Raw genomic sequence first — 13891 nt, 5'->3', positions numbered from 1 at the left:
GTGTTTGAGTAATTGACAATTTTGCATGAGATATCTCCAATGTCGCAGAGACCATTTGGAGCATACTTTGAAAAGAACATAACTTTTATGTAAAGGAAACGATCGTACACAGACCGAAGTTTAAGTCTGGCAAATGTCAAGAAATTTGCTGGAACTCTGTAGGATTTGATAAAATTTTTATGGGTTGTTTTTTTTTTTGGTCACCCTGTACCTTAATACTTGGAAACATGCTACAGTATGTTTCATTCCTAAGAAAGGTAACCTCTGAGACCCTATTGCACTCACTTCTAATGTCTCTAAGGTGAAGAAGACAATCATTAGTGATATTCTCCATCATTTTGAACCTCTCTTTCCTTAATGTTTAGTCCAACTTCCATAAAGCCAAATCCTGTGGCCATCTACTTTCTTCTGTGATCCGTCAGTGAATTCTTGCTTTGGAGGAATTTGGTGAAAACAATGTTATTGCTCTCAATATCAGCAGATCTTTAAACTGTATTTGGTATGCAAATATCCTATTGAAACTTTCTGCCTATATGTTCTACCTATCTCTTATTTCTAGGATTGATAGCTTTCTATCGTCAGATTTAACTATCACTGTGCTGATGGAACTCGTTCTGCCTCTCATTCTCTTGACTTTGGCATGCTCCAGGATTTGGTTTTGTCTCCTATTCTCTTCTTACTACACATCAATGACTTACCACCACGTGTATCAATGCTCAACCATTTGCAGATGACACTACCCTTCATTCTTCCAACCATATATATATATCTACATGCACCTGACACTCATGCTCACAAACACACTGATATGAGCATAAACCTTCTCTGATGGGGATATGCCAATCTTGTCTCTTTCTACAGCAACACAAACACTACTCATCATAACACGCTCCACTTAATCTTGAGTAGCATTAAGTTAGAATCCTTAAAAATCACTAATTGTTGGGTCACCCTATCACATCTGTAACATAACTAGGACCATATCCCAATGATTGGTCTTGCTCTTTAGGACCAGAAGATATTTCAGCCCCCAACAATAATTATTTATTCTCTATAAACGCTCAGGTGATAGCCAGTGGGGTATTGCTCTCACATTTGGGGTGGCACTACAACTGCAGACACAGACATCCTGGACTACATTTGGAAAAAGGACACCCGACTGAATAGCATAAAGTCACTTGTATTCTCCAGTCTCTGGTCTTTTCTACTGCAACATATAATGGCTTGTCACCTCCACTTTAGCATTCTTGTCTCTCCTCTTCTCATTAACCTTGTGGTTCTTAACTACCTCCAGGCACCCACACAAGTCATTATGCTTTCTTCTTTCTTACCAGAATATCAGAGCTCTAGAATTCACTTCCTGCATCAATCTCACTGGTCTAGGAAAATTGCCTTTTCCTCCAGACCCAGCAAGTTAATGTAAAAAAGAAAAAAAGACATCATTAATAACTAGGTATTTGAATTGTGACACTCTTCTAGTAATGACATGATATTTCTGTACAAGTTTTCTTTCATTCAGAGTATAAAAAAACATACTTTTAGTTAGAATGTCAGTTAAAACTTGCATGAAGAGAAAAGTTTAAAAAAGCATGAAATGTAAACATTTATTCATAACAGAATAGTTCAATAAAAAATTTTGCTTACAATATACATATTCCTCCCCAACTATTTCAAAATATTTTTTACTTTAAAATGTCTGAACTTGTTATTACAATTGTGTGTGGAGTAGGACATTGTTTGGCAAAACTACAGGCTAAATACTTACTTCACAAGACCTAGTTCACTGTTGAATTTAAATGTTATCTAGAATTTAGGATTGCTTATTTGATTGCAGAACTAAACCAATCCCAAGAACTGGGAGAATGCAGCAGTAGTCATACAAATGAAACCTCCCTAGATTCACTGCATAAAGTCCTTTATAGTGCTCCAAATGATTTGGAGAGGACATCAGTTTTTTAAAAATTCATAATAAAGACTTATCTTAGTTCTATTGGCAATCCATATTTTCCTTTCATAATTTTTAATATCAACTGTACTATCTTCTTTCCAGAGGATCCTTAAAACATGATCAAAAGATTTGTTTGTTGGTTTTATTATTTATTGCTTGCTGTGACTGCTGAGGACATGCGTAAGCTTGCAAGGAATGAAGCTAGTATGCTCCGCTGGATGTGTAATGTCGGGGTGCATACATGACAGTGTAAGCACTCTGAGGGAAAAGTTGGACTTAAGAAGCATCTAATGTGGTGTGCAAGAGAAGTGACTGCGCTGGTATGGTCATGTGTTGCAAATGGATGAGGACAGCTGTGTGAAAAAGTGTCACACCCTAGCAGTTGGGGGAACCTGTGGAAGAGGTAGACCTGGGATGAGGTGGCCAAAAATGACCTTCGAACATTGGGCCTGTCTGAGGCAATGACAAGCAACCAAGACCTTTGGAGGTATACTGTGCTTGAGAAGACCCGGCAAGCCAAGTGAGACCATAACCATGGCCTATACCAGTGCTGCATAACCAGCCCATTTAAGAGTACTCTTCAATTATTGGGCAATAATCTCAGTTTGCAACTTGTTGTCATGGCCGATGACAGTACCGCCTGACTGGCACTCGTGCCAGTAGAACATTAAAAGAACCATTCAAGCGCGATTGTTGCTAGTGCCGCCTGACTGGATACTGTGCTGTTGGCACGCAAAAAGCACCATTTCAGTGTGGTTGTTGCCAGCGTTGCTTGACTGGCTCCTGTGTTGGTGGCATGTAGAAAGCACCATTTGAGCGTGGTCAATGCCAGCTCTCGTGCCAGTGGCACGTTAAAGCACCCACTACATTCTCGGAGTGGTTGGCGTTGGAAAAGGCATCCGCTGTAGAAACTTTGCCAGATCAGATTGGAGCCTGGTGCAGTCTTCAAACTGTCCAACCCATGCCAGCATGGAAAGCAGACGTTAAATGACGATGATGATAATAATGAAGAGAAGGAAGTACTCATGTAGGATCTCCATGATTGGGGAGAGGAAGTCCTTAACTACAAACCTGACTTCAATGTTTACAACAGAGCTGGCTGAAACTACTAAAGTCATTTAACCCTTTCGTTACTGTACTTGTTTGGAGATGCTCTGTGTTTCTTTCAATTACTTTAAATATAACAAGGAATTTAATAAAATAACTTAGTTATCATTAAGCTAATGTTAGGAACATAAATTGTGACTGAGGTTTGGTGGAAGATTTTAATTCAAAACTTATGAAAACAAGACATTTATACTCAAAGCCAGAGCCAGTTTCAGCCGGGTTGGTAATGAAAGGGTTAAGGGCCAGGTAGTGGTTTTAACCTTTTAACATTTAGATTACACTGTTAAATGTGAATGCTTATTTATTCACATTGTTTTGAATTAATCGTGCATTATCTTGTAACTTTGAGATTTCAGTGATTTCTTTCTTTTATTTGTTTCAGTCATTTGACTGTGGCTATGCTGGAGCACTGCCTTTAGTCGTACAAATCGACCTCAGTACTTATTCTATCAGTCTCTCTTGCCGAACCACTAAGTGACAGGGATGTAAACACACCACCATCGGTTGTCAAGCGATGTGGGGGGGGGGACAAACATATACATATATATGACGGGCTTCTTTCAGTTTCCGTCTACCAAATCCACTCCCAAGGTTGACTTGAGGCAGAAGACACTTGCTCAAGGTGCCATGCAGTGGGACTGAACCTCGAAGTATGTAGCTTGTAAGCAAGCTACTTACCACACAGTCACCCCTGCACCTTGTTTATTTTTACAATGACATTGTAGTCAAAGTGTGAGAGACCAGATCTGGTTGGCTTTAACATAAAATAGGTTGGATATTAGTTTGAGCTGGATATGGCAAGTTTAAATGCTAAAGGGTTACACAATGTAACTGATGGGTTTCCATGCAGTTGTGCGAGTTAATTCAAGGTGCAGTAATGTGGCATGAGACTCAGAATGATATAATTGTGATGCAAGCTTCTTAACTACAAAGCCATGCCTGTGTCCGCATCAATGTTTTTTAGTCAAGAGAAGTAAATACTTTCTTTTGTTATGAACACTGTTGTGTGACCAAAGGATAGATCTTTGGATTTACTTGGGTTACATTTTTGGCATCATCATTTTTTTTATATCTGATACTTCCATGGGATGGATGTCTTCTTCAGCACAGCTTCATGGGGTTCAATATCCTTAGATCAGCCCTTACCATTTCTTTCTTCTCAACAGATTCATTTCATCTGATACTGCTTTATCCACTTGTCCCTTTCCAGTGACATTACATCTGTATCAGTACCCTCTCTTTTGCATTGCAGTCAATTCCCCTTTTACCAAATTTCTTATTCATTTGCACTAACCATGCACTCTAACTCTCTGTACAACTTATCTCCTTGTAACTTAGTGTACATCCCATCACATCTTCACTACCCTCTCTCTCTCTCTTTCTAACTGGGATAGCATTTCCTCTATTGCAAGACACTTATTTCTGTCCCTCAAATCATACTGTAACTTCTCATCACATGGCACAAATCCACTTCCCTCAATAATATTCCCCCCACTAAACTCTGCTTGCCAAGACCTGTTGAGGCAAGTGAAATCGAAAACAAGTTTGATGACTGGCATCTGTTGTTAGTGGAGCGCTAAGAATACCATACGAGCGTGATTGTTGCCAGAGCAACAAACTGACCTCCATGCTGGTGGCACGTAAAAAAAAATTTGAGCAAGGTTGTTGCCAGTACCACTGGACAGGCTTCTGTGCAGGTGGCACATAAAAAGTACCATTTGAGCGTGGCCGTTTCCAGTACCACCTGACTGGCTCTCGTGCCGGTGGCACGTAAAAGCACCCACTACACTCTTGGAGTGGTTGGCGTTAGGAAGGGCATCCAGCTGTAGAAACTCTGCCAGATCAGATTGGAGCCTGGTGCAGCCATCTGGTTCACCAGACCTGTCAAATCGTCCAACCCATGCTAGCATGGAAAGCGGACGTTAAACAATGATGATGACAGTTCAGGGCTTTTGTGTTGCAAGTTACTTGGTGACTTTATTGCTGCTGGTGCCATGCAAAAAAAGCACCCAATACCCTCTGTAAAGTGGTTGGCATTAGGAAGGGCATCCAGCCATAGAAACTATATCAAAGCCAACAGTAGAGCCTGGTGCAGTCTTCTGACTTGCCAAATACTATCAAACTGTCCAACCCATACCAGCTTGGAAGGTGGACATTAAATGATGCTGGTGAAAACTAACATTACACAGTTAGTGGAGCATGCATATTTTTCAAATGTCTGATCCTACCATCAAGCCTTCAAAACAATAGCCACCACTAAAATGATTATTTTTCTTTCATCACAGTCTAAAAGACATTTGCATAAAAAAAAAAAAAAACCCTGCTCACTTCACTGACTATCACAATTAAAGGTGGCTGGCTGTTCTGAAAAATGATTGGGTGGGGCAAGACATTTGAAAAACAGATTTAAAAAGATTCATTTTTTTTAAAGGCCTCCTCCCATTGCTTTGAAATATGGGATACTAAAAATAATCTGGACCCACCGCTCACAAAAAAAAAAAAAAAAAAAACCCCAGAAATTTCTAATAATGTGGAACAGCTATTCTGTTCCAAAATTATAAATCCCAAGTTTCAAATATCCACACCTGCCCAACTTCATTCAACTTTCAGGAAGCTTTTAAACTCATCTGCATTTCATTTTAACATGTTCAAGAAATCCCATAATCTTTCAACAATTCAACAAGAGATTTTTTTAAACTCAGAAAACTGAATTAAAAATGTTAGAAAAAAAAAAAGAACAATAAGTAACAATTGAAACAAGTTTTTATTAACAAAACAAGTTAGTACTCTTTCATTGGTTTCAGTTGCTTGACTGTGGCCATATTGGGCTTCAAGAAGTCTTAGTTGAAATGTTCTAAAAATTCAACTGATATCCAGGATATTCTACAAACCCTAATATGTAACAGGTAAGAGTTCTAGAAAGTCTCATATCTTACAGGAAATGAAAGGGGTGGGTTTTGGTCTTTTATTTTTTCAATACACTTGTATTTCAAAAACGGAAATTATGATACTCAAAAAATTTCAAGTTTTTACATTAATGCTCCCCCACTGGCATACTCTGTTCTTTTTCATGAGATATAGGACTTCAGGAGAGAGGGATTTTAAAACTCTACCCTGTCTTCCAGATTTTAGACATATTCTTCTAATACAAAACAATTCCACTGACTTTTTATGCTTTTTTTAAAACTTTTTTCAGTCATTAGACTGTGGCTATGGTGAGGCACTGCCTCGAAGAGTTTTTAGTGGAATGAATACTTATTCTATTGGTCTCTTTTGCTGAATTGTTAAGTTGCATGGACATCAACAAACCAACACTGGTTGTGACAGACAAACACAGACACAAAAAAAAAAAACTGAGTTACTATCTACCAAATCCACTCACAAGGCTTTGGTAAGCCCGAGGCTGTAGTAAAAGACACTTGCCCAAGGTTCCATGCAGTGGGACTGAATCCAGGACCATGTGGTTGGGTAGCAAACTTTTTACCACACAGCCATGACGAGGATGTCATATAGACCTTAGTACTCGAGTGGTACTTTGTCTTAATCCCAGAAGAATTAAAGGAAAAGTTGATTTTGGCAGTGTAAAGGGCCTAAGCAAACTCTATAGGAATTTGGTCCGCCATCATTTGAATCAAACTACCCTCACTTATTCTGGTACCCTTTTTATCCATTGCAGTTTATTGCTGGCTAAGTTCACCTTATTTATGCTCCTTAACAGAAACAAATACAAGGCGCAGGAGTGGCTGTGCGGTAAGTAGCTTGCTAACCAACCACATGGTTCCGGGTTCAGTCCCACTGTGTGACATCTTGGGCAAGTGTCTTCTGCTATAGCCCCGGGCCGTCCAATGCCTTGTGAGTGGATTTGGTAGACGGAAACTGAAAAGAAGCCTGTCGTATATATATATATATATATGTATGTGTGTGTGTGTTTGTACCCCTAGCATTGCTTGACAACCGATGCTGGTGTGTTTACGCCCCCGTCACTTAGCGGTTCGGCAAAAGAGACCGATAGAATAAGTACTGGGCTTACAAAGAATAAGTCCCGGGGTCGATTCGCTCGACTAAAGGCGGTGCTCCAGCATGGCCGCAGTCAAATGACTGAAACAAGTAAAAGAGTGAGGCTCTCATGCTAATAATAAAGAAATGTAGCTAAACATGTTGGGTTTTCCTGGTTTCCGCCTACCATATTCCATTAATGAACATTGGTCAACATGAGGTTATGGTAGAAAGCAGTTGTACAAAGTGCTGCACAGCGGAACCTAGAATCACACCGTTGAGTACAGTTCACTAAAGATTTTATGTAGTAAAATACAATTTAGCACAATATTTATCTGTGGGATTGGATTGGAAGCACTCCATCGGTTACGACGATGAGGGTTCCGGTTGATCCGAATCAACGGAACAGCCTGCTCATGAAATTAACGTGTAAGTGGCTGAGCACTCCACAGACACGTGTACCCTTAACGTAGTTCTCGGGGATATTCAGCGTGACACAGAGAGTGACAAGGCCGGCCCCTTGAAATACAGGTACAACAGAAACAGGAAGAGTGAGAGAAAGTTGTGGTGAAAGAGTACAGCAGGGATCACCACCATCCCCTGCCGGAGCCTCGTGGAGCTTTAGGTGTTTTCGCTCAATAAACACTCACAACGCCCGGTCTGGGAATCGAAACCGCGATCCTCCGACCGCGAGTCCGCTGCCCTAACCACTGGGCCATTGCCCAGTGGAGGCGCAACGGCCCAGTGGGATTTATATGTAAATCCCTCTGAAATAGCAAAGGAGCAATAAGTAGGAAATATTTTCAGAACTGGGGTGATGTAAGTTAATTCTAAAATTGCATTTCAAGACTGCAACCGTAAAGTTTGGATGTAAGTCTTCAAGGAATCAATACGCAGAAGCTTGATCTGCCAGTAATAGTAGGAAATTGGTAATTTACCCTCCACTTTATCCTACAAATGTGAATGGCATTGGAAAACTGCAAGCTATGCAGTAAAATCAAAGTGGGTCTCATTTTTCTCAAATTATACCATGCTGATAATATAAAAAAAAATATTTCCAAAAGTTTTTACCTTTGTCAAGGGGTTTGAATTTCAAATGTCCTTCACTAAATCTCAAAATCCTGTTTGAATTAGGTTAATTATGAGATTTATGCAGCATTGTTCCAACATTATCTTTCAAAATTAATGCGGGGGAGGGGGTGAAAGCATGTATCAAAATAACACAGGGGCCGCTGTGAGGTTAACACTATATTCTCATTTAAACCGGCCATATCCGGCCAAAATATCTAATCTGTTTTATGTTCAGACTGATCAGATCCAGGCTCTCACACCTACCCTACAATGTTATTCTACATTAAGTAATTGCACCATCAAGATCTTGAAGATATGAGATAATGCATGATTAATTCAAATCAATGGGAATCAATAAACATTATGTTTGATAGAATAATCAGAACACTAAAGGGTTAAAGCACAAATATTCAGATTATTTAGGGTTCTCAGCCATTAGTAGCTTTCTTAAAGACGGAAAGACCACAGTCGGAATACCTTTAGGTGGAATTATTCTTTAAGCACCCCACATAACCTTGTTTTTTGGAATTTTCAGAAAATTTTAATGCATTTGTGTTCAACACAGGAATTCATACGATTACGAAAAAGATTTTTAATTTTCGAATGTTTTTATTATAATCAGTTTAAAATATGGACAGTTCGAATATTTTGATTAAGTCCAAGCGAACGAGGGTATCAGATGGTCGTGAGATATGCTAACAATAACAGCTACATAGCCCTTAAATCACACAGAAAATCTTTTTTTTTTTGGTTTTTAGATAACCATAGGATTTCCCGCGTGTAGAACACTAATTCGCAAAAGTTTTCTAAAAATTCCTAAAAATAAAAGTTTTGAGGGGTTATATAGCGTGTTTAAAGTAGAATTCGATCTACCATTTTAGTAAGGTGAGCGATCATGTAGAAGCTTACCGTAGAAGTATTAAAGGCGACAACAAAGAAACGAGGTTGATTAGGGCACCGCCCTGAAAGGGTTTAGTCGAACAAATCAACTTTAGTACTTATTTTCTTTAAAGGCTGATACCCATTTTATCGGTCTTTTCCGAACTGCTACATAACGGGGACATAAACAAACCAAGCGGCGAAAAGATGGAAGGGTGTTACACATAGTTTCCTCTTACCAAATTAATTCGCAAAGCATTAGTTAGCGGGGGTACAGTAGAAGACACTTGCCTAAAATGTTACGCAGTGGGACTGAACTTGAAACCAAGTTGTTGCAAGACGAGCTTCTTAAACAGTTACATCTGCGCCATAGTGTACTGAACCTAAGTGCTTGGTGGTTTTATTTCACAAGCTAGTTTCGATTTAAGTCGATAATGTCGTTGGGAGGAGCATGAATATTATTGCCATTTCATTGCCACTATTTCTTCGTGAAGAAATAATAGGCTTTATTACCTTCATAAATTTACAATTGTTATATCTATACACACACACCCACCCATATATATAGACGATGGTTTTTCTTTCAGTTACTATATACCAAATCTACTCGCAAGGCCCTGGTCGGCTCGGGGCTAAAGTAGAAAGACACTTGCCGCGCAGTGGGACTGAATCCGAAATCATGTGGTTTGTAAAAGTTTCAGATCAAGAAAAATAGCTGCTGTAGATCCTGAATATCTGATGTACAATACATTAAAACTAGAACTCCGTCCACCGTTTAAAAAAAAAAAGAAATAATTAAAAGAATTCGAGAAGGGAGATATTTAAAAATTCATACCGCTTATTATTGTTAGTTATATTAGTGACAACTTCATTAGAAAGAAGTGAGAACTGGTTAGTACTAAAATAAAGGCAAGTAAAAAGATATCAAATATATAAGTGCACATGTTAAACGATAATAAAAGACTCACAGACAAAATTCAAACAGTCAAACCCTAATAACAGTATAAACTGCAGTCACATGTGTGTACGAAACTAAAATGTAAAGCTACCCGTATATAGAGCTAGTTTTGTACGTTATATTATTGATATATCAAAGATAAACTATGCAATCTATAAACATTTGATTTTTATTTTCTTATACAGGATTTTATAGCGTTAAAATAATTTGGTGAAATTAGTATTAAAAGTTGTATATTTTCTAAATAGCAACCTTCTCTTCGCCTTTAGAACATTGAAAATGGCGCCGTATTTATTATAGGATGTCTTTTCTCTATGTTTAGGTAATAATGTTCTGTTCCTCATTGTTGTTCTTTAGTCACATTATAATAAGCTATCTTAGACTATCTCTGATGCCAAATTCAGCAATTTGCATTATCTTATATAGCATAACTTTATAAGGATATTGCTTAATTTAATTTTGTTTGAGGGGATTTTTCATAAAAGATTCAGTTCTAACTTAATACAGACTATATTATGAAACCTCTATAAGACTTTATTTTCCGACTTTATTGTAAGACTTTTTTTTCGCTCCGAATATCGACTATTCTTTCTCGTATTCAGGTATTGTCTTTCATTTATCATCTACTGACAGCTATATGTAGTAAGTCTTCTTTACTTCCACAATTTAAAACAAAACTAAGAACCCTTTTTTAACTTCTTAAAAATAAATTCAGTAATTTTTGTTTTTATATAATCCTGGATGCTATGGATATAATCGTTATATAATGCACCCCAATACTTTAAGCTTGTATTTACTAATAAAGCACTTAATAAAAAAATGAAAAACAATACCGGCATCACTTTTCTGGATTAGTATTAAACTTAAATTTTGTAGAATATACACGAGATTTTTACTTTTTAGTTATAATTATTTTAAAATTCAGAACTAATAAGTATTATGAATGCTAATTTTACACTAGTGTAATTTAAACGAAACAAAATTCTTATTTGAAAAACATCTCCGTATGTTTCATAGATTCGGTATTTTATGTTCTCGAACAATAAAAGAAAAAAAAAATAGCAAAGCGTGACATGTATTCTTCCTTTCAACATAGCAGAAAAAGAATTAAAGGAATAAAATTGACTTCTGATAAAGATGTTGGTGGGCACTTATGCCGTAGCAAATAGGCTTTATTAAGAAAGTTGGTTAAAAATTATTTTCATCATTTCTGAAAGTAATTATAAGTACATGATGTCCAAAATAAAATGTAACGAATATGAATGACCGGTGTGACTTACATCAACATTGTTTTGTATTTCAAAGTGATTCTTTGCAAGGAATCCAATAATGTCTAAAACTTAATAAAATATATGCTTGAAAATACTGGATAAAATGGAAACCTAAATCGGCATCAAAGACTTGCTAATATATTTTTTAATGTTAAATTATCACTTCCGTAACTGATGATTGATTCGTTGGAATAACCATAAGTGCTTGACAAACTTAAACTACATCTTTTCATCTCTTATCTATATTCCCGCTTGTTACTTCATGCTTGTATGGGAAATAATTGTTATTTAGGCATAAAACCAATAGCAGTTTTGAGAGATGGGGGTTTGTTGATATGAACGACTTCAATACTTGTGGCTGGTACTTTATTTATAATTGAGAACATGATAAACTGCCACTAAAAACTAGTTATTTTTCTTGATGCATTAAAGATTCTACTAATCCAGTTTCTTCTTTCTCTTCATTACCATATAGGATTATCAGTATGAGATAATCCATAATCCATACTTGACAAATTATTGCTCTATACTTTGCACTTAGGCAGTGGTTGGTCGAACCATTTGAACATTGGGAAAAATGCTTTGCAATATTCCAGAAATCCTGCTGAAGTTACATGCCTTTTGCCCTGTCAGGGGCGATAAAGTATTAGTCAAATACTAGGGATAGTTACATTCATGCGAAATAACAGTTCATTTATTCTAATAACAGGTTTCTGAATAAGTATATTTTTGGGGAAAATGAAAAGAATAGAAGCTTAACAGAAATTAAATTCTCGTTTGTCTATTTGCAATTAGTCCATTAAGTCCATATCAGTTTAATTCATATGTTTAAGTGGATGTCTCTGAAAATCAGTGGAGGCAATATTTTGTGTAATTCTGTGTGTGCAGGGCTCAAAAGGATTTGAACTTAAACTCTGAAGTTCAAATCCTTTAGAGTACGACTGTGTAAGCTTTTCTAACTTTCACCTATTGTCTGTGTACACACACACGTATTTAAATGTATGTATATATATGTATATAAATATATGTATATTTATGTGTATATAAATGTGCATATATATATATGTATATAAATGTATGTGTATGTATATATGTATGTATATAAATATGTGTGTGTGTGTCTATATATATATATGTTGAACATACAAAATATTTTTGTATTTAAAACTAGAGACACATAATACTCATTCCTATGCATATACGCCACTTATACAAAGGCATGCAATTTAAATATGGCTTTCCTATGAGAAATGTTTATATTTTAGAGATTACTTATCAATAATGTTGTGTGACTGAGGATATCTTTTGATTTTTTAGGGAAAGTTGTTGTTGGTTTGTTTCAAAAAAATATAAACATATATTTACATGTTTGTCTTTGCAGCTATTTGTGAAGCTATTTGGAGACAGTAACAATGTATGGTGTGTATCGCCCTACACACGCCCCTACGGGGATCGAACATTGTATATACTGTAATTTTTTCAATAATATTGAAAAATCACTCATCATAGCAGGAGTCAATCAACTGCACGTGTTTCGCCTTACTCCAGAAGAGGTTTGTAAATTTTCATATCATATGTTCATCTCTTTCAAGATATTTGTTTCCAGAAAAAACATTAAACCCATTTGATGCCAACCCACCTCAGACCAGTTGTGGTTCTATAATATAAACTTTATGTTTTTAAAGTAATATAAATTTAAAGCATCCATTAAAATTTCATAGTAATCTATGTCCCAAACACCTGCTTAATAATCTTTTTTTACTATAGGCACAAGGCCTGAAAATTGAGGGGATGAGGACTAGTTGATTACATCAACCCCAATGTTTCACTGGTACTTAGTTTATCAACCCTGAAAGGATGAATGGCAAAGCCAGTATTCTTAACCTACTGAGGCTTTTGTTGGTTGGGACTTATGTGGGTGAAGTTAATACAGATTATGTTCAGTTTGAATTTTGGCTTGATTAGAGTCCCTGATGGGTTAGTTATAACAGAAAGGTTTAAAAAAAATGTTATTACAGGATTTAAGATGTGAGATATCATAGGAGTGGCTAAAGGAGGGGAGTCAAGTGAAATTTTCTTCTATTACATCAGTATTTACAGACTCATTGTATTCAGTCATATCAACGGTGATGATACTATATCATTTTTTATTTTCAGGCAGCACTTTTTGGAGATAAACTTCCTGAACGAATTGGTGGTAAGTGACTCGTATTTCAGAATATGATTGAAAACACATTTTCTAAATATGTTTTGTTTATACTTAAAAACATTTAGAACAAATTATATGAAATAGATCTGCACAAGCAAAGGTTTCAATTTCTAGTAAATTTTGGAAATAATCAATAGAAGTAATATTATTTAGTTTTTGTTGTATTTTGGGACAGTCATTGTGCCAATAATAAGCATAACACTGGTTCTATTTCACTTCTTTATTATTTGCTAATTTGTTAACTATTTAACCAATTAACTAATTGATTGTTTGATTAATCCTTTGGTTAATCAATCAGTTATGTTTGTCAAAATCCTTTCATTGTCATTTGTAACCTTCTCAGTAGTATGCCCTCTCTGCTCCTGCTCTGTTTCAGGTTTCATAATAATCCTCTTGAGATACAACAAAACCTGTTTCAATACATGGATTCACATGAAGAACTTTGCAAACCA

At 36.5% G+C, this 13891-nt stretch overlaps 2 protein-coding genes across 2 annotated transcripts in view; one reads left to right on the top strand and one right to left on the bottom strand.

Moving 5' to 3' along the window:
- The window catches only part of LOC118763904, a 39509-nt gene extending 37616 nt beyond the window's left edge, over positions 1 to 1893 (bottom strand). Inside the window, exon 1 of the mRNA XM_036503859.1 lies at positions 1766 to 1893. The gene's annotated coding sequence lies outside the window, so the exon portion shown is untranslated. The remainder of the gene's footprint in view (positions 1 to 1765) is intronic.
- Positions 1894 to 10214: 8321 nt separating this feature from the next.
- The window catches only part of LOC115213147 (cleavage and polyadenylation specificity factor subunit 1), a 106770-nt gene continuing 103093 nt past the window's right edge, over positions 10215 to 13891 (top strand). The window contains exons 1-3 of the mRNA XM_029782081.2: positions 10215 to 10281; positions 12612 to 12783; positions 13388 to 13427. Of these exons, the coding sequence (XP_029637941.1) occupies positions 12643 to 12783; positions 13388 to 13427 (181 nt within the window). The 5' untranslated portion in view covers positions 10215 to 10281; positions 12612 to 12642. The remainder of the gene's footprint in view (positions 10282 to 12611; positions 12784 to 13387; positions 13428 to 13891) is intronic.

The sequence above is a fragment of the Octopus sinensis genome, linkage group LG6 (assembly GCF_006345805.1).
Source record: "Octopus sinensis linkage group LG6, ASM634580v1, whole genome shotgun sequence".
Lineage (NCBI taxonomy): Eukaryota > Metazoa > Mollusca > Cephalopoda > Octopoda > Octopodidae > Octopus > Octopus sinensis.
The sequence above is the reverse complement of the archived record's forward strand: the minus strand, read 5'-3'. Positions and strand labels throughout refer to the sequence as shown.